The sequence below is a fragment of the Gossypium hirsutum genome, chromosome D01, assembly GCF_007990345.1.
Source record: "Gossypium hirsutum isolate 1008001.06 chromosome D01, Gossypium_hirsutum_v2.1, whole genome shotgun sequence".
NCBI lineage: Eukaryota > Viridiplantae > Streptophyta > Magnoliopsida > Malvales > Malvaceae > Gossypium > Gossypium hirsutum.
Genome location: NC_053437.1, coordinates 64,628,549 through 64,655,993, shown reverse-complemented (window position 1 = coordinate 64,655,993; position 27,445 = coordinate 64,628,549). Strand labels below are relative to the sequence as shown.

Below are 27,445 nucleotides of genomic sequence, written 5' to 3'. Positions count from 1 at the left end.
GTAATCTAAAACAAACAAAAATATATAACTTTTTTTTATAATTTACCTTTTAATTATCTATACCGACAATTTTGATTAAAGAAAAAAATTTTAATTCAATTAATTTAAATTTAAATTGACCTAATTTAGTTTATCATAAAATGTCAACAATCCGGAATGACAGAAACTTAAATTTGACTAAAATGAAAAAAACCCTGAAACCACACATACCCCAAAACTTTTAAATCAAAATCAATTTAATCCAAATTAACCCAATTTAAAACAAATGCAACCATTCTTTCAAATTAATTGCTATGATCTTTAATCATCGGTTTGGATAAGAGACAATCCATTGGTTTGGTAATGAATGGGGGACCTTCAAAAGAAAATTGATGTGTAAAGGGAGGGCCAGCATATATACTATTTTGTACCTAACCATCTAGTATTGGTCCCTACTGGCTTTGGCCTATGGGGGAGTCTTAATATCAAAGCTATAAATGGCTTACTCAGTCTTGCTCTACTTTGCACTTAATTCCACATTCAAGCATTACCTTTCATTTTTCTTTGGAAATTGTATGAGTTTTCTGTCCACCTTTATATGAAAGCATATACTTTTTATAGCTTTGGAACTAGGCGTGGGACTAAATTTGAAAAGCATATATACATATACTTTGTTGGAATTTATCCTTATCCATATTATATTTAAGTATTTGATTGAATTGGTCTCACAAGTTAATCGCGCTTGATTAAAATTCTTTTACAATTATTAGGGTATTTTTTTATTTTTTAAAATAAAATCTATAGAAATGTCGATTGAATTTTAATTCGATTGGCATGGACATTGTTATCAATGCAGGAGGACGTGGGTTTAAGTGTGCTGAAGCACATTATCCTCCTATTTATGAGTTGAGGTGGGACTATGGGTAATTTTAGGCATTATCTCAAAAAAACTAAATCTACAAACGATATCAAATTTTAATACTTTGTATTATATTCAAGAGCGGCGTCAAGAAATAAATTGAGATATAAAAAATATCAATTTTATATAACCTTTTTAAAAATTGTAAAATTTTAGATTTATACAATATTAAAATTATTTTTTACCTTTGAAAATTGTAATTTAATTTTGGTTCCTTCAAAAATGATACATTTATAATTTAATCCTTTTAAAAATTATAAAATTACCTTCTTTTTTTAACTCTTCCCAAAAATTTACCTTTGGCCCTTTATCATATTTATATTCTGTAATAATATTCTATCTACATGATTGATAAACCCCTACCAAGAAAGGTAAAAATAAATTAAATTAGATGCAAATTTCACATCTAATTATTAATGTTGAGATAAATCGAAACATTTGATCATGTATTATCATTCATAAATTATGCTGCCATCCCATCCCATGCCAGCTGTTTGCATTATTTTGGAATAAAAACCTTGCCTAACCTATTATTGTTGTACTACTTGCCAGTGTTACGTGTGGTTGATAAATAGCCAAATTGAATGTACATGTAAGTATATATTATATGGTGAATTACACAACATCCAATGTGCTTCCACCATCTTTCGATTTACAAGGATTCGAATTATGTGTTTCCTCTATGTCATATATGTGTGTATGTATATTATGGAGAATCTAATGTATATATAGTGCATGTCAATTCTTATCAATAGTATATTTGATTGTATTAAATGTTGAGCGGAATGGTAAAGTATATTACATTATCAAAGAAAAAATGTAAATTCGAATTTTAAAAACGATAAGAGAAATTATAACCACGAATTTTAAATATAGATATAAAACGGATATGAAAATTACCAAAAAATATATTTGTTTGCGATGATGTTAGAGATTGTGTGACCCCAATCACGTTACTTGTTGAAGACATAAATACGGTGACAAAATAAGGGGATCTGTATGGGCCATACAGCACAAAATGAATCCGTATAGAATTGTTCTTTTTCTATTTGACTTTGTTTAGAACATGATTTTCCAACCCTCTTGTATCATTTGTTTTCCAATATTAGTGAATTTCTCAGACTTTTTACGTAAAATCTATATGTATTTTTTCTTATTACTTTGCGATCGTTTTATCATCATTATCCACGTCTATTATTAAAGATTAATATATATGCACGGCATTACTGATCTAATTTTGGAAAAGCATGCATGGGACTTGTGTACCAAGGAATGGTCGAGTTCTAATGGAATTTAGGGTCTACGAAGAATTAGAAAGGGAAAAAAACTAAGAGGAATATGTGTCTATATGTCATACATATATATATACCCAAAGATGCTATCAAAAAAATTTCAGGCAAGATTGATGAGCATCGGAAAATGAGTGAGAGTGTATTTAGGATGAGCAAAGGGTTAAATTATGATTCGGAAAATGGCTTTCTAATCGTTAACATTCAAATTCTTTTGTTAAATTCAATTTTATTATAACGTCATTTTTTTATTACATGGCTACTAAGTGAGTATATTTTTATTTCAAAATATAACATTAGTGAATTTTATATGAAATTTTTGAACGATTTAATTTTTGAAATCTGAAAAATAAAAGAATTAAATTCTTAACAATAAAGTAAAAAATGAAAATTTAAATATATAAAAGTATAATAACTTGTGAGGAAAATAGAAGCTAATAATTAGTGTAATTGAGGAATTTAAATGCTTATTAGCAATGAATCAAAATCGGATCGGTGATCAAATAAAGTAGACCATTAATTCAATTAATTCGTCAGTTTAATTAAAAAATATATTAAAATTTTGTTTAAAATAGATAAAAAAATCGATTTTTTAATACAATTTCAAGTTATTCATAACCTACTTATTTCTAGGGGTTAATATTCTGGCTGATTTCTTTTGAGTGTTTTTGTGAGTTTATCTTTCATGGAGGCTAATTTTTCTATTTATAGGACACGGTTCATGAATGTAACGTGCTAAATAGGTCTCCATACATGTCAACACGAACCATATTCTAGGTCAACACATGTTCCTAAAGTATGAATTCGCTTACATGATAATATGAATCTACCACGTGCAAACTCATAAAAGCGAACTGTACAAACTCAAATAAAAAAGATTGGGTCGATCTTAATCAGATAGCGAATCAATAATGACGAACACCATGACAATTTTTAATCTAATAAAACTAACCAGCTGGTGAAATATGATTTAAACAACATTGCTTATTAATGTAGCAATTCTTAAGGTGGCCATCAAATTCTATATTATTAATTGCCAACGACAGTTTCTTTTCCTCGTTTGATGAGTAAACCGCCTACGGAGGCGGAGACACCGATGGTGTCAGCCAGCAAGAATTTCCCGATGCAAAGATCAACAGCGACAAAAACTGTAGGGAATTTCACAAAATCGAAGCAAACATATTTTTTTGTCTATCTTTTCACATTTAAATTGCAAACTTCGAGTAAAAATCATAATTAACTTTTGACTCTGAAATTTTAGATATAAACCTCGATTGTCTATATTTTTCTAAGTTCATGCCCCTTGGTGTATGTTTTATGCTTAAAATTTCATCGATTTTTGGTACAAGTTTGTGGTTCAAAAATCCAAGCCTTGCAACGTGCATGTTTCTTGAACCCAAAATCTGATATGGCAAGAGGATCAGATTATAAAATTTTGTTATACTATGGGGGGAATGGAAATTAAATGAGAATGATGCCATGTGATTCTTCTTCATTATTTATTTATTAATGTACTTTCACTTGTCGATATTGCAAGCAATTCAATAGTTCATACGGCAAGCCAAAAAATTAAGTTAGTGGATTTGAAAACTATAAAATTTTAATTTTATCATTTTAAAAAGGTCACCTCTCTTTTCGCCTCTTGATAGATAGGGGCGAAATTAGGGGCTAATAGAGGCTCGGGTTTCTTAAAATAGAAAAAAATTTTATTTAGGTTTTTTGAAATTTTTAAAATTTTAAATTAATAAAAATAAAATTACACTTTGACCCCCTTAAAAATGATAAGAAATTAATTTAATCCTTTAAAAATTATAAAGATATAGGCAATTAAAATAGTGAAATTGTATTTTTACTATCGTAAAAATTATAATTTAATTTCGGTCCCTCCTAAAAAAAATTCCTAGCTTCGCCTCTATTGATGGATAGAAGTCTCTCAACTTTTGATTAAGTAAAATAATATCAATTTTACTTAGTCCCTTCTAAAATAATAAAATTATAAATTAATATATATGATAAAGTTACATTTTAGTCCCAGAAATGAAAAAAATCCCTTTTAATCTCTTAAAAATATGAAATTATAACTTAATAAAAGATAAAATTATGTTTCGACCTCTTAAAAATTCATAATTAAATTTTGGTCCATTTAAAAAAATTACATTCACCCTTAATTTTAGTTATTTTTAATTATTAAGTATTTAACTTAAGGTTTTATAAAATAAATTTTGTACCTTTGTCCGCTCTCTCCAATTCTAAAATTTTATTTCCGCGTGAAAATGTAAAATTATGGTTAAATCAACCAATTAAAGCTAGTGTTAGTGATTTTGACTAAGGCATAATATTAATTGGATTAATAGCAACATTAGCCCCTTCCAGTTGTAAAATATTAAATTTAAGCACTATTTAAATAAAAAAATTACTTTCAGCTCCTCCAAACTTCTAAAATTTTATTTTGACCTTTTAAAACTGAATTTCTGGCTCCCCTCATATTAAGTATAACAACAAAATCATAATTTGAATAAGAACAAAACCGTAATTGGACCCAATTAATATCTTTAAGAGCAAAGACAAGACGAAAAGCTAGATTTCGTTAGGAAGGGCAGTGTTGTCAAAATTGGATCCTATCGGCCGGTTGAATTGAGAATCGAAGATTCAATCGGTGGTACACTTTTGAAAATAGAGCAAACCACTATATTGGAGATTTCTGCTCAGAGATTTAGATATGAAAGTCTTAGATGAGTTTTGATTTATATGGTCTCATTATAGGTTCTGATCATATCTGATTTTTTTTTCACACAATGCCTAGAACTATTCATAGCCCCTCCCCAACCCTTAAATATGAGGATAATGTGCTTCAATACACTTGAACCCACGTCCTCATGTACTGGCAACAATATCCATACCAATCAAGTTACGACTCAATCAACAAAACGAAACAAAAAAATTAAATATAAATTTATACATTATGAATATTAATAGATAGAATATAAATCCGATTCTTAAAAATAAATTAGAGTTTCCATCAATAATCCTCCACTCGACACCATGTGGAGAGAAAGGTGGACAAGGCAATCTCAACTACCAATTTTACGTACTAAAACATACTGTGGCCACAAAATTTTGTCTTGGTGATTAAATGACTAATAATTACTTTTGGTGAAAATGATACAAACACGTAACTAGAAATTTTCATGAAAGAATCCTTCCCACGTGGCCCTCCTAGGCTCAAATATGCAATTCTTTTTTCTGTAATTTTTTTTATCTTCGATTTACTATTTATGTTTAGAGTTTATGATTATTTTTTTTAATGATATTATTTTCAATATTTAAACTTATGTTTTTCATTAGAAATACAATATGCATTATCACTACACTCGATACTTATTAATTTAAATATCTAATTTTTATGAGTTTTCGTGCCAATTCATTTTTAAATGTACATCTCAAGTTTATTAGAATTTTATAAACTTTTGAATTTTTTATATAATTATAATTTTTAAAAATAAATGCCAGAATGTCAAATACATGGGCAACATATTGGATTCAATTATATATTGATGGAGCAGTCAAGTTGGACTTGGAGGAAGCTGTTGCAGGTGGAGTGCTGAAGGATCATCACGGCCAGTGGATTCTTGGATTTAATAGAAGATTGGGGTGGTGTTCTGTATTCAATGCTGAATTATGGGGTATTCTGCATGGATTGATTATTCTTCAAAACAAGAAATGGGACAAAGTGTCAATTCGGACAGGTAGCATAGAGGTTATACAATCCATTAAGGAAACGTTTACAAGGCCTTCTCATTCAGCACTTATCAAGCGAATTCAACAGATTTGGTTAGAAATGATTCAATGAAAATTTGTTCATATCCTTAGAGAAGAAAACATGGAAGTTGATCGCATTGCAAAGTTGGCTTTTGACCAGAATGAGGGCTTGCAACTGTTTGCAAAGAATCCACTGAATACTAGTAGTTTAATGTGCTTTTTTATTGGTATATTGTACACCAAAAATAATTATGAATTTTCAAGTTTTTTTAAATAATTTTTAGGTTTTTTTATTTTAAAATTATCTCTAGAAAATTCTTAAAGTATCAAACTGATTTTTTAGCTATTTTTCAAGGGTAAAATTAACTATTGACCTTTGAGTTAACTGTGTTACATCATCATTTAATTAAGGGGGTAACACAAGTTAATGGACGAGTGACCGAAATGTAACATTGCAATAATGTGGGTGACCATAATGTAACTTTTAATAATTGAGTGACCGGAATATAAGTGATATTTATGTAGTTCACCCTTTAATTTTGAACTTTTTTAAGACCAATTCTCTAACATTTCCAAATTATGGGGATTGTTTGGTATCAAATTACATAACCAAACTTATGCTAATTCATTTGAGTAATTCTCGTAAATAAAAAAAATTGGCTCAAAATATATACAACTCAATCACAAAATCTCAAAGTTAATTTTGTTTTAAAATAATTAAATTATTCATGCCATCTTTCACTAATGAAGTTAATATAAGTCATGAAATTTATTTAATTCGATGAAATTAAAAGTAGATATTAAATTGTCTTGACTTGAATGGAACGATGGTTAAGGTTCTTGTCAGACACTCGTTTGAAACGAGTTCAACTTTGTTATATTTAGGGTTGGATCTAGGGGGTTGGCAGGGGCCCCAACCCCCCTAAAATGGAATTTTTTTTATTTAGGCTCTTTATAATCTATAAAATTTTAAATTAGTAATGGTAAAATTATACTTTGGCCCAAAAAATGATAAATATTTAATTTAATCCTATAAACTATTAAAATGGCAAAATCGCATTTTTATTATCATAAAAATATACCATTTAATCCCGACTCCCTAAAAAATTTTAACTTTGCCCCTACCCCTGAGTTATATCTCTGAATCCACCACTGGTTATCCCCATCCTTACCCCTAGTATTGTAAAAAATATACATTAAATTTAGTGAGCAAACACAAATTCTTTGTCCAAGAAATTTAGAGTAAGCTAAAATCTACACAAGTTACAACCGTATATATGTGTTGACAACTTCAATATAGCAATTGCAATATGGGCAAATTAATTTGTCAACTTGCATGACAAAATTGCAACTTCAATTTGTATTTGGTGTATTTCAAAGCTATATATTTTGAAATTCAACAAGCTTGGGTTTTTTTTTTATCTCGAGTGTAATTCTCAGAGAGGGCCAAAAAAAATGTAATTAAATTAGGGATATAAAAGAAATTTTTGGCCCATGGGAAAGATGATAATGGTGATGGTATTGGATTAGGAGACTTGTCGGATGCCTAGCTTTTTGGTTACATAGCCATGTGAGAGTTGTTCAAAAAGGTCTTCAGTAAAAAATTTGGCTAATGAATAAAAGTAGGGTAAATATACATTTTGGTACCTAAACTTAGCTTTAAGGTTCAAATTGGTACCTAAGGGTTTTTTTTTAAATCCAATTAGGTAGCTAAACTTGGCCTCAAGGTTCAATTTAGTACCTAACATTTTTTTTGCCCAATTAGGTACCTGAACTTGGCTTTATAGTTCAAATCGGTTCAGACAAGTTCAAGTACCAATTTAAATCAAGAAACCAAGTTTAGGTACCTAATTGGACAAAAATAAACTTTAGATACCAAAATAAATATTAAAACTAAGTTCAAATACCTAATTTGATAAAATTAAAATCTTAAATACCAATTTCAATCTAGAAGTCAAATTCATCTAACAAAATGTATGTTTACCCATAATAGTAAGGTCAATTGCATTCTAATTTATGGGTTAACTTTTATATCGTTTCAATTAAATATTTAGGGTGGGTTTGATGAACGGTGAGGTGCGGTGCGCTTAGCTGACTTTTTGTCTCACGCTATAATATTTAATCTCACCGTCACTGTTATTTTTACACTAATCGCAGGTAAATGCACCGTCCATCCAAACCCACTCTTAAACTACAATAATATTTCAACCATGTATTTTTTTTTCTCAGTGTAGTATCAACTTTGATAACTGATGCGATTATGTTCTAAACAATATAGCATTATTGGTTCATAATTAGTCAAATCAATAACATAATTAATGGGTTAATTACAATAAACATCCTTAAATTATGATTCTAATTTTAAATTGATTCTTAAATTTTAAAATATTTTAATTGAGTCATGAAAGTATCAAGTATTATATCAATCACATATTTTCGCTAAAAATTATTTAACATGTTTTAAGAATACTTCATATCATATTCGAGCTACAATTTAACATCCAAACTCTTAATTACATTAATAAAAAGATATGATTAATACGATAATGATATTTAGAGAATTTAATTAAAATGTATTTAAATAAGTATGAAAAGAATAAGTGAGGAATTGAAGAGGAACCCCAACACTTTTTTTTATATAATATTTGAAATTATCTATGGTCTTTCCTCAACTCTTAATTAAGAGAATAATACATTTCAATACACACAAATTCGTATTATTCTACACTGACAACAATTTAAATATCAACCGAGTTAAGATTACGAAACTTATCTCATTAACAGGTGTAATTTCATTTTCACGTCATATTCCATTCAATGGAGAAAACCTGAACATCTCTAGGCTTAATGAGGGAACAAAGAAAAAGGAGCCTGGATTTCAATTTCACATCAATCTTTTCAATGTTTTCTACCTGCCAAAAATTCCATTATTTTCAAAACTAGGAGGACTAGTTTTGGGTTTTGTTAAATGTCCATTAGGTCATCAACACCTATATAATATTCTTCAAAAATAGGTAACAATTTGTATTTATACATCAGTTGAATCTTGAATCTATAAAAATCTATTTGTATTAGTTTAAATATTTAATTTTGTAATCTAAAAATTAAGTGAGATGGTAAATGTCTCTTTTACTTTAATCAGTAGTCAGGGGTTCGATCCTCGTTCTGGGTATGAAACAGCTTTAAAACTCGTGATCAACGTCCACCCTTACTGAGCCTAGAAAATTTTAATTTTATAACAGATAAATTGATGGTTCAATTAATTGAACCAAAAATAGATGGTTTAATCAGTTTGATCATCAATCTAATTCTTACAATATTGTACATTAAAATTACATCTTAATCTCATAAAAATTAATAATTCAATTATAATCCTCCAAAAATAATTTCTAATTCCGTCCATATAAATCCAATAAATAACATGTGGGATCCATTTAGATGTTTGAAGATAAGGGTTAATTTAGAGTTAAATGCTTATGTCTCCTACAGCTTGACTATTCCCCTCACAAACCCCAATTATTTTCTTAGCTGTTAAATGGTACCCCACACCCCACAAATGGACCTATTGCTCAAATATGAACTTGTTCACTTAGATGCATATCATCACCTTATGAACATATTATTTGATAATTTTTTTATGTCAATTTAGCTACATTTAGAGGGGCAAATTATGATGTATATAATTTTCATAGATTGTCAATTCGAGCATTAATGGCCCCTCTGAATGACATAAAATGAATCGAATGAAGTAGCTTGGGTGTGTATTTAATCATTTGGAGCTATCCAAGACAAACATTCAACATTGGAACCTCCCTTCCAAATTTAATTGAATTTGATTATAAAAATAAATAATATAATTTTATTTAGTTGGATATGAAAAATAATTAAAATTAAAAATAAATTGAATCTGAAATAAGAGATACAAACAAATAATTTGAAATGATTAAAATGCGAGTGTCGAACCCTAAACTTTAAATAATCTGATTTGAAATAACATGACTTGAAAAACTCGAGTAGTAAACACGAATGACCCAAATTTAAAATAGTCTAAATTCAAAACGACTTAAACTTGAAATGAATCCCAAACCCTAAATTAAAAATGATTTGAACTCAAAATAATTCAAAATCAATCCAACCCATTCAACAATACCCCATCCTTATCCCTCCATGTTTGTCCATGTGAATCATTGTCTTCTAACATTTCTTGCTTAATATCCTTGTTAAAACTGCTAATAACCTGAAATTATCAAAGTCCGAGTTTCAAATCCTAAAACCTGAATGGCTTAACTTTCAAATAACTTGATCTAAAACATTCGATCAATAAAATAAATGATCTAAACTTCGGACCATCTCTCTCCTTATACCCCACCCTTACTCATCCCTCCATGTTTGTCCATGTGAATTATTCTCTTCTTCTAACATTACTAATATCTTTGTTACAATAGCTACTACAACCTTGTCAACTTGGCAAATGAAAATGCATAATTTAGTGTGCCTTTGAATGAGTAATGGCTGTGATGCGGTGAAATTTTTTACTTTATAGTTACAATAATTAATTTTACTATAAACATTATTTTTAACCTTATCAACGATAAATGTATCATATATCCAAAATCATAATTAATAAACTTAACCTTATAACAACCTATTATCTCTTGTGCCTATTTTAGAATTGTTTTTAGCTTAGAATCTTTTGATATATTTGGAGACCCTTTGATGGAATCCAATCAAACTGATAATCAAATGATTATTTTTTCCCAATTCGATTTGTCCTTTCAGATTATAGGCACCATTGAATTTGTGGGCATCTTTTTGACTAAGAGGATTCCTCTATCCCCATTATTATTTGACTACAAAAAGAGGGGGGGGGGTTCACACTGGTAAGTAAATGGCTTATTATGGGCTCCACAAAGCTATAAAAAAGAAAAGCTCATGAGACACATGAGCCAATTTGCAGGTGATTGAAAGGTTTAATTGTGGTTGTAGTCCCTTTATTATACTGAAATTAGATTTAATCCTTTATAGTCTAATTTAATAGTATTTGGTCCTTTCACTTATTGTCACAATATTATTAGGTCCAAATTAATATCATCGATAGTTGTTGTCAACAAAATTGGTGACATGGGTTTTTCTTTTAGAAAAAAATAGTTTTAAAACATTCCACGAACATTTAATTTATTATAGGTTGAACATAGTTGATCTGATTTCCATATAGTCTCATGTGATTGAATAATCGTAAAAGAAAATTATAAATCCTTACTTTTGGGGTGTTTTTTATGTTTACTTTAAGGTTCAGGTTCAATATTCGTGACTGTCCCTACTAACAATTTTATCCCCAAATTCAAACCTAGATTCGTATATTATACATTATCACTAACTTAACACTAATTAATTGCCCTCAAAATCTAAAACCAGGCCTTCATGGGCCTAATAGGGGGCTAGCATAGTCTCGCAGCCACTATTGGATGTAGGGGACATATGTATGATCTAATTATGTCTGAGCCCCTATATTTTTCACGCATTTAAAATTTAGTTTATTTACTTTTAATCCTAAGAATCTAGTTTTTTTCTCTTTTGATTTAATAATTGAAGTCTAATTAATAACATATTAGATTGTTGGGCATTTTTAAAATAATGTTGAAGAAACTTACAACCTCAAATTCAAAATAAATAAATAAAAATCTTACAATCCCATACTTAGTGGCAAGTCCCCCCAAGTGGTAGAATTGTTTTAGAGCCCCTTTGGAAATTGTAAGAATACAATTTAGTACAGTTATAAAATTTCATTTTGACTCCCAAACATTTATAATTTATTTTTGACTCCTCCAAAAAGAATTTCTAGCTTCACTCCTACTTATATTTAGCATTTTTATTTGCTTATTTGGCATATAATATTAGTGTGACTAAATTTTCTTTATTTCAAAATATTCATATAAAGGATTTAAAGAGTGTCTTCTTCTTCCCTCCACTTTACACGTGAAAACCTCTTTACCTTTGCTTTGTCTTTTTGCCTTGCTTTCAGCTCTTTTCTGACCCACTTTCTAAGGTTGTTATATTCAGCATGGGACATTGAATGGTGCTTTATCTTTCTTTTATTTGTCTTTAGCATTTCTTATTCATTTTAGTCCCCCCCTTTCCACAACTTTTTCATATCCAAACACTTCATTTAGATATAGGGTTTAGGGTTAGGGTTCCTTGAAACAAAGCTAAAGGTTTTTTTTACCTTTGCTATAACAACAAATAAGTGGCATTCATGACCAACTCCTAGTAGGTCAAGGGTTCTTGTGATGCCCTTTAAGTAAAAGCTTTAGGTTTAGAGTTTTGACTCCATTTAGAGATTTAAATTAGCTTAATCACAAATTTAATCAAGACTTAGCGTGGTTATTCGATATCATAGATATTTAAATGATTGGTTTGATTAATAACCGAATCTAAATTTCATTACTTAAACTAATTGGATTTAAAAACAAAATATAAAATTTAAACATATTAAAATGACTAAAATGTTTTATATATGTAAACTATGACTTAAATAATATGGTATTAAACGGGTAATTTAGTCATTAACCTTTACTGAAACGAATTAATCAAAAACCGAAATTTTTAAAAAATGTCTTCCAATGATCAATTGAATTATAATGATCAGCAACCAACCAATTAATCGAAAAAATTCATTTTGATCAGTAAATTAGAGTTTAATTTTAATTAAATCAATAATTCAGTTGATCCAAATAGAATTAATCAAAAACCGAAATTTATAAAAAAGACTTTTCCAATGAAATATAATTAGAGTTGTCTATGGATTAGGCCAATTTTGGGCAGGGCCGAATAAAAAAATTTAGGCCCGTTTTGCCGATAAATAAGCCTAAAATTTTGCCCAAGCCCATCTCATCCAGCCCGTATTAAAAATTTTTATATTATTTTTTATATAAAAATAAATTTAAAAATATAATACATCAAAGTCACTAAAAACATTAAAATAAATGTTTCCCAATAAATGAAAAAAAAACTATACTTAAATAATACTAAGATAAGTGCAACTTAGCAAACAAATACCTCTACAATAGTAGCAAAATTGATAATAAAATAAGGGTTATATAATATCTAAATAATAACAACAAAATAATAGTAATATAATAGTGAAATGATAACAAAACAATAAAAAAATAGTAAAAATTGCAGCAGTTTTTTTTTTTTTTTGCAAATTCGGACTGAGCCAATGCCGGAAAATCTTACCTGAGACCCGGCTTGTTTAGAAAACGAGCTTTATTTTTTTGTCTAAATCCATTCTTCAAGTCTATATTTTTGTCCAAACCCTCTGACTTTCGACTCGATCTATGAACAAGTCTAAATATAACCAATAATCACCAACCAATTAATTAAAAATTTTAATTCAATTGTTAAATTAAATTTAAATCTAAAATTTGAACACCCTACCAAATATAAAAGAGTCTTCCACCAAAAACGAATAAGTGGGATCCATGACCTACAAAACATTAGGAATTGCTACATGTGCAGATGAACCAGTTTGGTAGATATCTCCTCAAACATTTGAAGGGAAAATGCATTGAAAAAAATGAAAAGAATATCTACGGCAAAGTCTTTTTCAAGTTTCGAGTTAATGGGGTTTTTTTTTTCTTTTTTGTATAAGAATGATAACAACTTCATGTTTAAAGTGAATTTCTTCTTTAGTTTCCACTATCGTTTGCCTCCCTTTGCACGAATGGATTGGCTAGTTTGTGGCAGACATGAAAGAACCTCACATTAGAGACTTGCATATATTGAAGATTTTGGATTTGTAAAAAGAGATTCTTGGCGAAGTCAATGGATTCCCCATAGTAGGCTTAGGGCTTAGGGTTTTGTTACGTATTTATTAGTGTAAATAAGGATATTATTTATAAAAGAATTGATGAATGTGAAATGGTTGTATGGATTTTCAATGATGGTGGGTAAGAAAATGATTTTTTGAATTGAAGTAAGAGCCATGATTGAAGGTCTATGCATAGCATGAGACAAAGGTTATAAGCAGTTAGAATTAGAATGTAATAATGTGCTTCTAGTGGAGTCTTTGCTAGAGGGTGGTGTTGCTAATAGTAGTCTGGTTGAATTATGATTAATCAGCAGTTTGTTCAAACGAGATTGGAAAATTAGAATTCGCCATATACTGAGAGCTCAGAATGTGGTTACTAATCGAATGGCTAAGTGCGTGAATAGAGGTCCCTTGATTTTGATGTTGTTTGAGGAACCCAGTCTCTAGTACAAGGGATTTTTCTTTTTGATAGTGATGAATTGACACGGGTTTGATTCATTTTTGATATAATCGCTAAATGTTTTTTTTTACAAAATAATAAAAAGAATTGATCAACAAGTGTCCGATGCAATGATAAAGTACATTGTACTTTCAATAAGAAAATTGGAATTTGAATTAAAAGATGATATTGTTGGGAGGAAAGGTATGAGCCCGGAAGTAATTACTCTATGAACTATAAAATAAACATGAATTATACTTCGATCTCAACAGGAAAAGAAACTACAAGCAAACTGCAAATGGCATCAAATTAGTGGGTCTTTTGAATCTGGAGTAATATTGGATACTAACTTAGGCCAGGCCTGTTTTTGAACTAAGTGATAAAAATGGCTTTGCATCTGAGATGGGCCTTAAATGTGCCAACATTTATGGGGCTTGGAGCATTAATAAGACCATTTAAAACAACTGTCCTAATTGAAAATTGCTGTTAAGAATTTATTGATAAAAGTATTATTGAGACCTCGTATCAAGAGTTAGATTATTTTTTGTACCTTTTATTTAAGAAATAGGTAAATTAAATTTTTTATTTCAAATTAAAGAGTAAGTTTTATTAAAAATTTCATTAATTTCTATCGTTAAAAATATGTCCTTACATGTCAAAATAAGGTATACATGGCACACTACGTATAACTATTTGACTATTTTGTTAGAAACACCAGTTTTTAACCGTAGGAATGGATGAAAATTTTAATAAAAATGATCAGTTTATTCTTTGATCAAAATACAATCTGACTTTTAGTATATAATACTTTTCTCAAATTTATTTGATCATTTCATATGGTTACATGTATCCCCTGTAATTCAATAGTGATACGGGTTTAAAATTTTCAAATTATTTCAACAACTTCGACTTAATTTTAAATTCGAGTCTTTTTATTTATTGAAATCTTGTGTAGACTTAGAGCACTTCTCCTTTTGATCAAGCCATAAATGAAATCATTTAATTGTGGTTTCATCCCAATGCTAGACTCAAACTTGAAAAACTAATTTTTATATTTTAATTTAACACGATTTAATCTCTTATCATCAATATAATGTTATGCTTTAGCCCAAAGCATTAATACCATTAACAAATTTCTTCATTCAACTGATGTGTGAAGGTCTGAAAAGACAAATTAGAGATGGAGATGATACGTACATTCATAAGAACAAGCTTTGATAAGAAACAATGACGTAACATAAAATAATCTCTATAGGGCTGTTGTTCTTTCAAACCCCTCTTCTTCTTGCTCACTCCAAACGGTACTACACAGTATATTATTTTAAAGTTTAACTTAAGGAGAATGGTGAGGGTAAAGAGAAAGTTTAAATAAAATAGAGAAGTTTCATATTCACACGATTGTCTTTGAGATTTGTTGAAAAAATCTCATATGAAAGTTTGAAGAGGATGTGAGATGGGTAGAAAAGGAAGAAAAATAATTTTGTATGTTACTGGAACCGTTGAATAGCCATTCATTAGGCTGTAATGGCTATTCAATAGAATAAGTTTTTCAGCCAACCAAACTATTGAATGGTTTTGTTGTATTGAATAAGGTAAGAATGACTAAGCCATTCATGTGAACCAAATATGATATAAGGGTCGGTTTGCTCGTTGCTAGCAGTTTGGTTTGGTTTAAATGTAAGTGTTAGGTGACTAATCCCTGTGTTGCTGCCAACAAATGATCCTATCAAAGCCTATACCACAGGAAGAAAGGAGGTTGAAAAAACAAGCTTTCAAATTTTTAGTTGCCTTAGTTTCCTTTGCTTGTTATTGTTTTCTTTTAATTATATCTAGATTTTATAGCATTTATAGCATAAAAATATAAATAATTTTATACAAATTTAATGTTTATATTAAAATATTATATAATTCACAATAGGTAAACCAAATATTTATCCATTTTTATGATTGAAAAATTTATCCTTTTGAATTGGCGTTGCGTTTGCTTGTGGTTAGTGTAAAAACAGAGGTGGTGGTGAAATTAGATACTACAATATTATAACGTGAAAGAAAAAGAAAGTTAAACGCGCCACACTAGAGATAAATGCTCATCCAAAGGGGCCATAGATTTTAAGATTTAATAAGCTCGATTTAGATAAAATAATTTAAAATAATTTATTAAAGTTATTTAAATTATTAGATCAAGCTATTTCTGTTTGAGTTGGGTTTTAATTTTAAAATTAGAATATCCAAAAATCTAAATAACAAAACCATGTAATTTGTGATTTAAGAATTTTCTATTTTTTACTTCAGTGTAAATATCCATTTAATCTCTTTTATTTTTAAAAATAAGTAAATTGGTTCCTCTATTTTTATCTCAAAATTTTAAAAATTCAACCGATCCTAATTATTAAAATTATATAATATAAATAATGAATTTTTTTCTAAAGATCATAAAAAGAATTTGATAAAAATTTTCAATTTTATGAAAAAAAAATCTTAAAATTATAAAAAATTCAAAAGTAATAAACTTACAAAAAAAAATTAAAAATTTTATTATTAAAAATTAATAAAAAATTTCAAAGCTTCAAAAAGATTAAAAAATTCAAAATAACATTAAATATTATAAATATTTCCCAAAATTTTATTAAAAAATATAAAATTTTCTAACAAGTTCTAAAACTTATTCAGATTGTTAATAAAATTTTAATTTAATTTAAATTTCATTTCACTCAAATTAATTCATAGAAATTTTAAATTAAATTTGGAGGACAAAATTATAAAAGTGATTGATCAAAAATTGTCAACTAAAATTAGATATCTTTCGAAAAAGAAATAAATTAAAGGGATTAATCACAAATTTAAACATAATAGAGGGACTAAAACCAAAAGTATGCCTCTTTTAATGTTCTACAGTCCCTTGGTTTCCCGTCCCGCAAGAAAAAAAAAATACTCATCAGTCTCTTAAAAGAGCAATACGAAACCAAAAGCAAAGAAGCAAAGTCTCACACTTAGGCAGAGAAAAAACAAAACCAAAAACCTAAAAACCCAAAATTCAAAATGGATGTAATTAAAACCCAGCAAATTTCATCTCGACCCATAGAGAAGGTAATAGTTCATCCTTTGGTTCTTTTAAGTATCGTCGATAACTACAATCGCGTCGCGAAAGACACGCGCAAGCGCGTCGTCGGAGTCCTCCTTGGTTCTTCCTTCAAAGGCACCGTCGATGTCTCCAACAGCTACGCAGGTTTCCCCGATTTATTTTCGTTTTCTTTTCACTTTTTTATTTTTATTTTCTGGATTTCATTCTAGATCTGATTTGTTTTTATTTTGTTCTAGATCTTATCTTTTTTCATGATCTTTGATTGAGATGGTGTTTGGGTTGAATTGTAATTGTTAATTTATAGGGTTTTTTTAGAGTAATTTTGGGTTTTGGCCTTTAGGGTTTTTTAGCTCAGAAAATGTCGGGTTTTGAATTGAAAGCAAATATTGGGTAAATTGACCTAAAGGTTCCTCTTTTCTGCTTGAATTTATGGAATTGAAGGCAAATGTTGGGTAAATATGACCTAAAGTTCCCTCTTTCTTTGGTTGAATTTATTGAATTGAAGGCAAAGAATGTATGCTATTGAAGATGATGCAATTAAAGAATAATTTCTTAGTATCGTGAGCTTGTGTTAACACTTGATTCACCATTGTTATTTTTATCAATGTTTTTAAGAGTTGAATGTTGAATTTTCAGTGCCTTTCGAGGAAGATGAGAAGGACCCGAGCATATGGTTTCTCGACCACAACTACCATGAATCAATGTTTTCGATGTTCAAGAGGATTAATGGTAATTATGTTACTTTTAGTTCATTTGTTCTTTCTCCTTTCTTGTTTCGGCTTTGAAGAAGTAATTAATGTTCTTTAAATCTGGATTTGTTGTGATAATTGTTTTAGCCAAGGAGCATGTTGTTGGTTGGTATAGTACCGGCCCAAAGTTACGGGAAAATGACCTAGACATTCATAGATTGTTCCACAAGTAAGATTCTATTAATGGTGGTTTCTCAAATGATTTTTAACTTCAATTTTAAAAGTCCAATCTTTTAACTAAGTGCTTTTGGTGTTGCAGCTATGTCCCGAATCCTGTCTTGGTCATCATCGATGTCCAACCTAAGGAGTTGGGGATCCCTAGTAAGGCCTACTATGATGTTGAAGAGGTTAAGGAGGTAAGAACCATTCTGTATGCATCTTTTTTAAATTTGCGTGATGGAGAGAGAGAGAGAGAGCTCAACCATTGAGGCGGAAAGGCAGTTCTTTTTTTTATTAAGAAGCTACTGCCTTTTGTTTGTATTTGTTGGGAATTTGAACTAATATGCCAGTAATGCTGCAGAATGCCACTCAAAAGAGCCAAAAGATTTTCGTTCATGTTCCTTCAGAAATTGCTGCTCATGAAGTTGAAGAGATCGGTATGCCCTTGGATGGAATTTTCTATCTTTTCAGAAAGTTACCCCTTTTTTTATTTTTGTTACCAATATAACTCCATTTTCATTCACAAACAGGAGTTGAACACTTGCTAAGGGATGTAAAAGATACAACCATTAGTACACTTGCAACTGAGGTCTTTTTACCTTTCTTTATTATTATTTTTCAATTCCAATTAGTAATAGAGCTTTTACTTTTATGGAAAATTTTTACAATAGGAGTATATATACCTTGGTTTTAATGACAGGTAACTGGAAAACTCACAGCTTTGAAGGGTTTAGATGCAAGGTTAAAAGAGATACGTTCTTACCTTGACCTTGTTATCGATGAGAAGCTTCCATTGAATCATGAAATACTGTACCATTTACAGGTAAACTAATTTCAGTGAAAGTTGAAAGTGAAAAAGCATTTGAAGTTATTAACTTTAAGTCTTTAATACTTGATTGCATAGATTTCCCTTGAATGGTAAGAGTACCATGGAGGCCTCTATGTTAGAAATCAGATTGCATTTTGGCTCCTTTACTTAAAAAATGGGAAACTTAGTCCCTCTACGTTAGATAAAAAAAACAAATTGATCTCTCTATTAAAAATTTCATTCATTTCTACCGTTAAAAATTGGTCCATGTACCTCAAAATGAGGTACCACGTGTAACTATGTGGTCATATAGTTATCCATAGTAGTTTTTAACAGTAGAAATGAATAAAAATTTAACAGGAAAAGATCAGTTTGCATTTTGATCAAACATATAGGAATTAATTTGCCTAGTTTTTTAGTAAAGGGGGCAAAATGCAATCTGACTCCTAGCACAGGGGCCTCATGGTACTTTTATCCCTTTGAACTTATCTATCTACCTGATTTATCCAGAACATCGACAACAGTTTATAATTTTAAGCCTATTTGGATTGGTTAATGTCTGCCATACTGTTGTTACTATTTTTCCATGTTTAAACTGCAGGATGTGTTCAACTTGCTGCCAAACCTAAACGTAAACGACCTAATCAAGGCTTTTGCAGGTAATACAAAATTAACCACACGTTTCACAAAAATTCGCTTAACATGCTCATGTTCTTTCAGATTAGATACCGACATGTTTTAACTTTTGAAATTCATTGATCCATATTTTCCTCTATTCTGCAGTAAAAACCAATGATATGATGTTGGTTATATATTTGTCATCTCTCATCCGAAGTGTCATTGCGCTCCATAATTTGATCAATAACAAGGTCAGAGACTTGCTTTCAGTTTCCCCGATATTTAAACCATGCTGAACCTTATAGACTGTTCTGACCAGCAATTTTGGGTTTTATCCAGATGTTAAACAAAGAACATGAGAAGGCTGAAGATGCTAGGCCAACAACTGTCCCGGCTACGAGTTGAATCTGAACATCGAGTCCTAATCATGTCAAAAACTTGAGCATAGGGTGCTATTAACTTCCATAGGATCCTCTATTCTTGAGATTTTGTATTCTTCATAGCTCAATCAGAAGATATCAGTAGGCTTCAAATTTGAGAGTTTTTTTCTTTGTTTTTCATACACTATAGACTCTATTAATGAAGTGCATCTCCATTAAGCATCATGTTATGCTGAACTAATCATTCGAGTGTTGGACACTGCTTTTACAGCTATGTGTTTTCTTCTTGTGGTTTGCTATGAAAAAGCCTTTATTTGCATTTTTCTTTATTCTGTTGGTGAAATAGAACCTGTAATTTATGGCATTCAAGAACTTAGATTGAAATTGCAACTTCCTCAATGCACATTAATAAACACTCAAACTATGTGTTTCTATAAGCATAAATTGTAGGTTAAACTTGGCTAGTAGTTATTTCAATTTTTTGAATTGATCAATTTTATTTTCTACTGGATTTTGAATATTTGTTATTGGCAGTTAAATTTATTTGATTAAATTTAATTGTTAATATGATTTTATGAATATAATTGTATATTTGGTTTATATTCTTTAATTGAGTTTTTATGCCTTTTAAAATTGAACTTAATAAATTTAACAATGTTGGTTGATGATGATGAATGAAATTTTAAATTTTAAAAAATCATGAATTACAGATTAGTAATGGCCAATGAATCTGAGGATGAAAAAATAAAATAATGCTCAGAGCCCTAGAGGAAAAGAAGCAGAATGGGATGATAATTTTGACATAAAGAAAGAGGTTAGCTAATATCATTTACATTAGATGACAGAGATTGTGGGTAACACAAGGCTAAAAGGTAGCGTGTGCAGTCGGTCGGACTGGTCTTTTAATATCAATAATCAAGTTAACCGACCAAGTCTCTAAAACCGAACCAAATTTATTGTCAAAACTGAATAAACTGAACCAAGATTTTTCGGTTAGCTAATAAGTTGTAAATGCTCCATTGAAATGGGAGGAAAACAATGGCCTCAAAATTTCATTCTCTTAGCTGGACCTTGATCAATGATGGGATCAACAGCAGAAGGTTGCGGCTCTGCTGTTTGCTGGTTTTCGGGATCTTTCTCTGCTTCTGCTGTTGAAGGTGGAACAAAGCCATCGGGAAACGGGGGTGGCAGAGGCGCAGGTGGTAACTGCAAATTGTAATGCAGGTTTTTAAAATCATGAACAAAATAGATTCTATACAAACAGACAAGTGGACAACAAAGCAATAAAATCCGAAATGAAAAATGTCGGTCCCTAGTATTACGGATCTTATACCATCGTAAAAATTAAGATTGAAATAAGAACATAGGCAAAGGTTTTACATTATGTAGGTTACCTTTCGCTGCAAGGAAGCAAGAATATGATCCACGCGTTTAACTTCCTTGATGTTGATTGCCTCTTTACCGCCCTTTGGTTCAACAGTTTCGCTTTCATTTTCGGTGTCAACTGCAACAGAAATTCAATTCAAACAATGTAAAAAGCCACCAATGAATGATGTGAGAATAAAAGTCCCATGGAGGCCCTTGTACTAAGGGACCAGTTTGTTCTTTGATCAAATGTATCAAGATTAATTTGCCCATGTTTTGAGTAAAAGGGGCAAAATGCAATCTGATTTCTGGTACAGGGGCTTCCATCTCCACGGTACTTTTACCATGATACAAGGCACAAAATAAGATGACCAATGGCTACAAATGAACAGGAACCCGTGATGACAGAGTTTGAAACAGGGAATGGTAATATTAAAGATTTAAAGTAAAAGGGAAAGACCAAAAGAATCTGATTGGTCCTATATTGCATGATTATGACCATTTTCGAGAATTACATTCTTGATCAATGAAAGTATTTACCATATCCGATTTTCTCCAGTTTTGATGCAGCAGTCGTAAAAGCTTTCGATATATAATAGAGAGCACGTCCCTGTCAAATGGATAAATTATCAATAACCAAAAGATGATACATGCATATAAATATGGCGAATGACCAAGACATTCGAATGGGAAACCGGTTTTGGTAACATTTCAACAAAAGGAAAACCGTTACCAGACTGAAACCAGCATCGTTTTGTTATACAAATACGAAACACGAAAGGAAAAACAATATGATGAAACTTACAACTCGAGCTGCAAAGACATTGCAAAGCTGCGGTGCTTGATATATCGAACCATCCAAAATATAATACGCTAGCATCGGTGTGACTTTCTCCGCACTGTCCCTCTTTTGTTTACGAATAACAAAGAGGTGTGGTTCCATAACTTCACTAAGCATGTACTCCATCCCAGTCATTTTCCTATATTAAATTAAAAAAAAAACCCTCATTACTAATCTTATAAGCACCTCCACTATGGGATGTAAAATATATCTCTTCTCACCATCCCCATAGTGTATGAGACAAATGTATTCATTTCGATTAGGGTCATATTCTATGGTTATGATTCTACCATATATGTCTTTTTTCATTTTGTCGAAAATCAGTTTTACGGTATAGATGCTTATGACCTCCCCCTCTATGCCTTGCGGTAATGATTCCTCTGGCATTAAGACCTTTACCACAATGATGCTGTCCATAGATCAAATTATTTCGTGGATTGGATTTCACTTGACTGTCTACGGCTCCATTGCGTGTGCGGGGTAGAAGTTTTGTATAAATGTATCGCCTAAATCTTTTAAACTACAATTCTATGCTATAATTGATGATATAATCAGCAAATGTTCCAATCAAATGAAATACTTTTAATTAAACTGCAAAATCAAGTTACCTATTTGGTAGCCACCCCGACCCTTAATAATTTTTTAGGTTAAATTTTGCTAATAGCCCCTCTACTTTACAAAAGTTGTGGATTTAGTCCCTGTATTTTAATTTGATCAATTTTAATCACTGTAAATTTTTGAATTGGTCAATTTTAGTCCCTATACTTCTTGAATTTTGAACTTTTAGTCCCAAAACAGTAGCAGTTAAATTCAATTACTAGTCTTATACTATGGGTGCAATTGTAGGTTCAGTTCATATTCTCCAATTGGATCATTCTAAGTCCCTATACTTTTTGAATTGGATCCATTAACTGGATTTTTAGTGGAAATAACAAGCCGTGATGACATTACAAATGATAATATGTTGCCACCTTAGATTTTGGAAATTGCAGTTATCTTTGGTGATGGCTGAAATTTTATATTTTGAAAAGTATAAAGACTAAAAATGACCAAATTAAAGTATAAAGACTAAATCCACAACTTTTGTAAAGTAGAGGGACTAACAACAGAATTTAACTTTTTTTAAAGCTTTGACCTTTGACATGCCCAAATCACTATTTCTTCAACACTCAAACTAGGTTTCATAAATTTAACAATTTTCAATTCCAAAAAACAAACAAAAAATATCTAATTTTGCAACATGCCAAAGAGAATTAATTGAAAGGGGAAGAAAAACCCAGACTTACGAAAGTTGAGAGAGATCAAGAGGGTGAATGGATCGCATCCTAAGCTGCTCATTGTTGCAGGTCCAATCATAGAATGGAGATAGGGCAAAGTAATCAAAAACCAGGTTTCGATCAAGCGGGTACGTGTTTAGCCATAATTGGTCTCTGAAACATATACCTGTCATGTCCGTTCCGGGAGGTTGCATCGGTGGTGGTGGTGATGCTTCAAAGTTTCCCCCTGCCGCCACCGGTGGCGTCGCCATTTTGGGGCTATGTTTTGGGTATGTTCTAGTCGTTGTTTTTAGCACTTGAGCTCAGCTTAGCTATTATTCAATTTTAATCTCTCTTTAAGTATATAAGTGTTTAGTTTGGTAAAATTATATTTTAGTCCCACTAAAATTTTAATTATTAGATTTAAATCATTTTAACACTAATTCTTTAAATTTTTAGTTTCGTCCATGATATAATTTGTATTTTATTTGAATTTGTTTAATTTCTCTTACAACCGTATGTAAGTATGTTATTTCTGATAGAATGATTAGAACTACTCATATCTGTTCAACTCAGAAATAGGAGGATAATGCACTTTAGCCACTTGAACCTACGTCCTCCTATATTAACTACAATGCTCATACCAATTTAAATTTTTAAATTTGAATTTGACTTGAAACATAAAACTCAATTTTTTGCTCAATCTTGATTGAACATTAATTTTTAAGTGTAAGTTCAATTCGAAGCTTGATTGAGCTACTCAAGCTCAACTCTATAATTATTGAATATTTGAACTGAATTCTACTTCTTTCGAATCAAAATCGAAAAATTTGCAAGTACTAGTATCTCATTTGTACCCATAGCTCAACCCTTCCCAGTAAGGGCGAATGTAAAGGAGCGAGTAGGGGTCTTGGCCTTCCAAATAAAAAAATTGCATTTCAACCCCTCAAAAATTATTAAATTATAAATTATTCAATTTCGACTCCACCTAAAATAATTTCCAAATTCGCTCCTGCTCCCTGGTAAAATGAGATATTATCAATTTTAACTCCTCTGAATTATCAATTATTCAATTCAAACCCTTTTATAAACAAAAACTTTACTTTTGGCCTCGTCAAAAGTTTATAATTTTATTTCAAACCTCAATATAAAATTTCTAATTTCACTGATAAATAATTTTTAAATAAGTTAAAAATAAATATAATTATTATACATTTCATAATGACATCTTGTGTTTCATTATTGGTGAATGAATTTAGACACTTTTTAGTGTATCAAATATTTCATGCCATTTTTGTTTTATGGTTTTTTTTAATAATTTCATTATAAGTTTTGATTATACTTACTCTCTTTGATACGATGCCTAGAACTGTCCATGATCTCTCCTCAACCCATAAATTAGAGGATAATGCGCTTCAACGCGCTCAAACCCACGTCCTCCTATATTGACAATAATGCCCATACTATCAACCTAAAACTCAACGATTTTTTAAAAAGCTAAAAAAGAAAACGTTTTAATTCAAAATTTAACTTTTATAAACTTTTTCCCCTAAATCACCACCAAGTTGTCCCCGTGAAATTAGGCGATCCATTTGGTTCGATTGCTTTCTGCATCTATTTTTAAGGTCAAATTATGGTTTTAGTCCCTATACTATATTAAATTTGAAAATTTAGTACTTAAACTTTAATTTGACATCATTTAATCATCTTACTATTATTACTATTATACCATCATTTGGCTAAAAAAAAGTCTTTTCCAAATGAAAAATTAGTGGAAAGCTAAATGATGGGAATTTGGAGTTTAGTGACTTTAAAAAAAAAATTCAAATCAAAATACAAGGAATAGTACAAGGATGAAAACAATAATATTGGAAATCAAAATAATCAATGAATTATATAGACTACCCCTATTGTTTTCCGTTTCATTTACAATTTTTTTTTGTTCTAGTTCCACAATCTCTAGCAAGAACATGTGGAAACTGAGTTCGATCTTGACAAAGACGAAGAAGAATTCAAGAACTCGATGCAATCTTCTATGGCTTCAGCACGATGGGAGTCGATAGATTCGGCCAATGACCGTGACCTGGGAAGATTTGAAGAAGAAACCTTACGCAAAGACTTCCTTCTAATCGACACCAACCGTAAAGCCCTCGCGACTCTATCTCCAAGACGCCTCAACAATCTTGCCGGTGAAAAGGATCTTTTAACAAGCCTTAACGTAAACATCGCGACAACGACAACCCTTCTTCTTTTACCTCTTCTTTTGCCACTTCCCCCATGTTTTAGTAACGTCTTTGGGCTCTCATCATCATCGGGACTGGAAATCACTTGCTTGATTGTCGTTCTTCTCAACATTCTGGACTTGAGAAACAAGATTTAAGGGGAGTTCATAGAAAATATTACCAAGGAAGAAGAAGCACTTGATAAGGTTTTTAGGGGTATTTTATTGAGGAATTAGGGGCTATTTATTCAATTGTTAAAGAATTAAATTGTAAATTAACTGTAAAGCATATTCATTGTCAAAGATGTTGACTACAGGCCCTAAATTTTTAAACATGGTGGGCTAACTTTTTCCACAAAGCAACAATCGTCACATGCAATGGTATGTATACGTGCATGGAACATGCACCAAGCGTATTTGAATGAAAAATTGCCTATTCGTTGATGCCAAAGCTAGAATTTCTCAATTGCCCGGGTAGGGTCAAAATTTATTTGAATTTTAAAATTTTCAAAATCATTTTAAAATTATTTTGAATTTGCGTCAATAAAATTTTCAAGTAAGATTTTTCAGATTTCTTTTCATTCCATCTATATATTCGAGTTTTGGTCACTTAAAGTTATGCTTATTTGCAGTTGGCCATTTTAGGTTTAGATCATTGGCAGTAGCGGGATCAAATTTTGGGGTTAACTAAAATATTCAAAAATTTTAGGAGTTTAATGAGATTTTTTTAAGAAAAAATTGAGGGTCCAATTAAATTTTTAATTTTTTGTGAGATTAATAAGAATTAAAAAATGGAAAGCTTAATTAAATTTTAAAAAAAAGTATAATGAAAAGTTAATTTCAAAAATTTGAGGGGGCAAATTAAAATTTGTGATCGAGTTTTTTTTGGGTTCAATTTATTTTGGATATTTTTTTCATTCTAGCTTTATACTCAAGTTCAGGTCCTTTCAAGTTACGATCATATGAAGTTTTAGGTCATTTTGAATTCAAATCTTTCCAAATTCATGTTCATATTTGAATTGGGTGAGAATATGTTCGAAATTTTTTATCAACAAATAATGTATACATTTGGGTTAATTAAAATCAAGGAATCACATTGTTTATCATAATTGATTCATAATTCACTGATTCTAATTTTAAGATTGTCCAACTTGAAACCACATTCATATACAGATTATCTCATAACAATCGATATTAGACTCAAAATTATCAGTACCCTACCAATAAATGTATCGTTTTTGTTCTCAGATCGGTACAAATATTAAAAGTAGGTATTAAAAAAAAAAAAAGCTTAGGTAAAAGTGGGACTACTTATTTAATGTGAGGTGTAGTATTAGGTTAGGTTAGGTGCATATATGTACAAGAATTTGAATAGTAAAGGTAAAGCAATGAGGAAAAAAAAAAAGAAAAGAGGATGATTCGAAGGGCAGATTGGTCAAAAAGTTAATCAAAGAGTTAATTAGGAGCAACGAAGCGAAGGGAACATAAGGAGACAAGCACTTGATTCTCTTCTTATCAGCGTTGCTTTTGAGGTACCTTTTTTTTTTGCTATTAGGTCCCTACTTTTTTATTTTTCTTTTGTTAGCCATATCTTGATTTCGTTATGAGAAATATAGAATTTGTTAAGAGAATGGCCTACTTCTTTGAAAACATATAGGAAAAAGAGAGGGAATATGTTTGAATATTGATATGGGGTATAGCAATATTTAGTCCTTAAATTTGGTTTTTTTTAATTTGGTCGACATTAGTCTTGCAATTTGGTAACTTTTTT

General features: G+C 30.3%; 3 protein-coding genes across 3 annotated transcripts; 1 reads left to right on the top strand and 2 right to left on the bottom strand.

Moving 5' to 3' along the window:
- Positions 1-17,100: 17,100 nt before the first annotated feature.
- Positions 17,101-20,320, top strand: LOC107891564 (26S proteasome non-ATPase regulatory subunit 7 homolog A). Its single transcript, XM_016816405.2, has 10 exons — positions 17,101-17,421; positions 17,914-18,006; positions 18,114-18,195; positions 18,286-18,382; positions 18,547-18,622; positions 18,716-18,774; positions 18,886-19,008; positions 19,595-19,652; positions 19,777-19,862; positions 19,951-20,320. The coding sequence occupies exons 1-10, from the start codon at positions 17,235-17,237 to the stop codon at positions 20,014-20,016; spliced, it is 927 nt and encodes a 308-aa protein (XP_016671894.2). The 5' UTR covers positions 17,101-17,234; the 3' UTR covers positions 20,017-20,320.
- Positions 20,321-20,766: 446 nt separating this feature from the next.
- On the bottom strand, positions 20,767-23,918 carry LOC107891565 (mediator of RNA polymerase II transcription subunit 6). The gene is made up of 5 exons (XM_016816406.2): positions 23,484-23,918; positions 22,162-22,336; positions 21,897-21,966; positions 21,386-21,495; positions 20,767-21,197 (listed from the first exon to the last, which is right to left on the bottom strand). The coding sequence occupies exons 1-5, from the start codon at positions 23,723-23,725 to the stop codon at positions 21,036-21,038; spliced, it is 759 nt and encodes a 252-aa protein (XP_016671895.1). The 5' UTR covers positions 23,726-23,918; the 3' UTR covers positions 20,767-21,035.
- Positions 23,919-25,412: 1,494 nt separating this feature from the next.
- On the bottom strand, positions 25,413-25,808 carry LOC107892907 (josephin-like protein). The gene has a single exon (XM_016817926.2). The coding sequence runs from the start codon at positions 25,806-25,808 to the stop codon at positions 25,413-25,415; it is 396 nt and encodes a 131-aa protein (XP_016673415.1).
- Between the last annotated feature and the right edge of the window lie 1,637 nt (positions 25,809-27,445).

Bases quoted from the DNA above. Each gene is read 5' to 3' on its own strand.
- LOC107891565 (XM_016816406.2), bottom strand. From the start codon at position 23,725: ATGGCGACGCCACCGGTGGCGGCAGGGGGAAACTTTGAAGCATCACCA. The intron at 22,337-23,483 runs GTAAGTCTGGGT...AATTTAATATAG, and splicing joins CTTGATCTCTCTCAACTTTC to GAAAATGACTGGGATGGAGT. The intron at 21,198-21,385 runs GTAACCTACATA...TACAATTTGCAG, and splicing joins TTGCTTCCTTGCAGCGAAAG to TTACCACCTGCGCCTCTGCC.
- LOC107891564 (XM_016816405.2), top strand. From the start codon at position 17,235: ATGGATGTAATTAAAACCCAGCAAATTTCATCTCGACCCATAGAGAAG. The intron at 18,775-18,885 runs GTCTTTTTACCT...TTTTAATGACAG, and splicing joins TTAGTACACTTGCAACTGAG to GTAACTGGAAAACTCACAGC. The intron at 19,009-19,594 runs GTAAACTAATTT...TTTAAACTGCAG, and splicing joins AAATACTGTACCATTTACAG to GATGTGTTCAACTTGCTGCC.
- LOC107892907 (XM_016817926.2), bottom strand. From the start codon at position 25,808: ATGTTGAGAAGAACGACAATCAAGCAAGTGATTTCCAGTCCCGATGAT.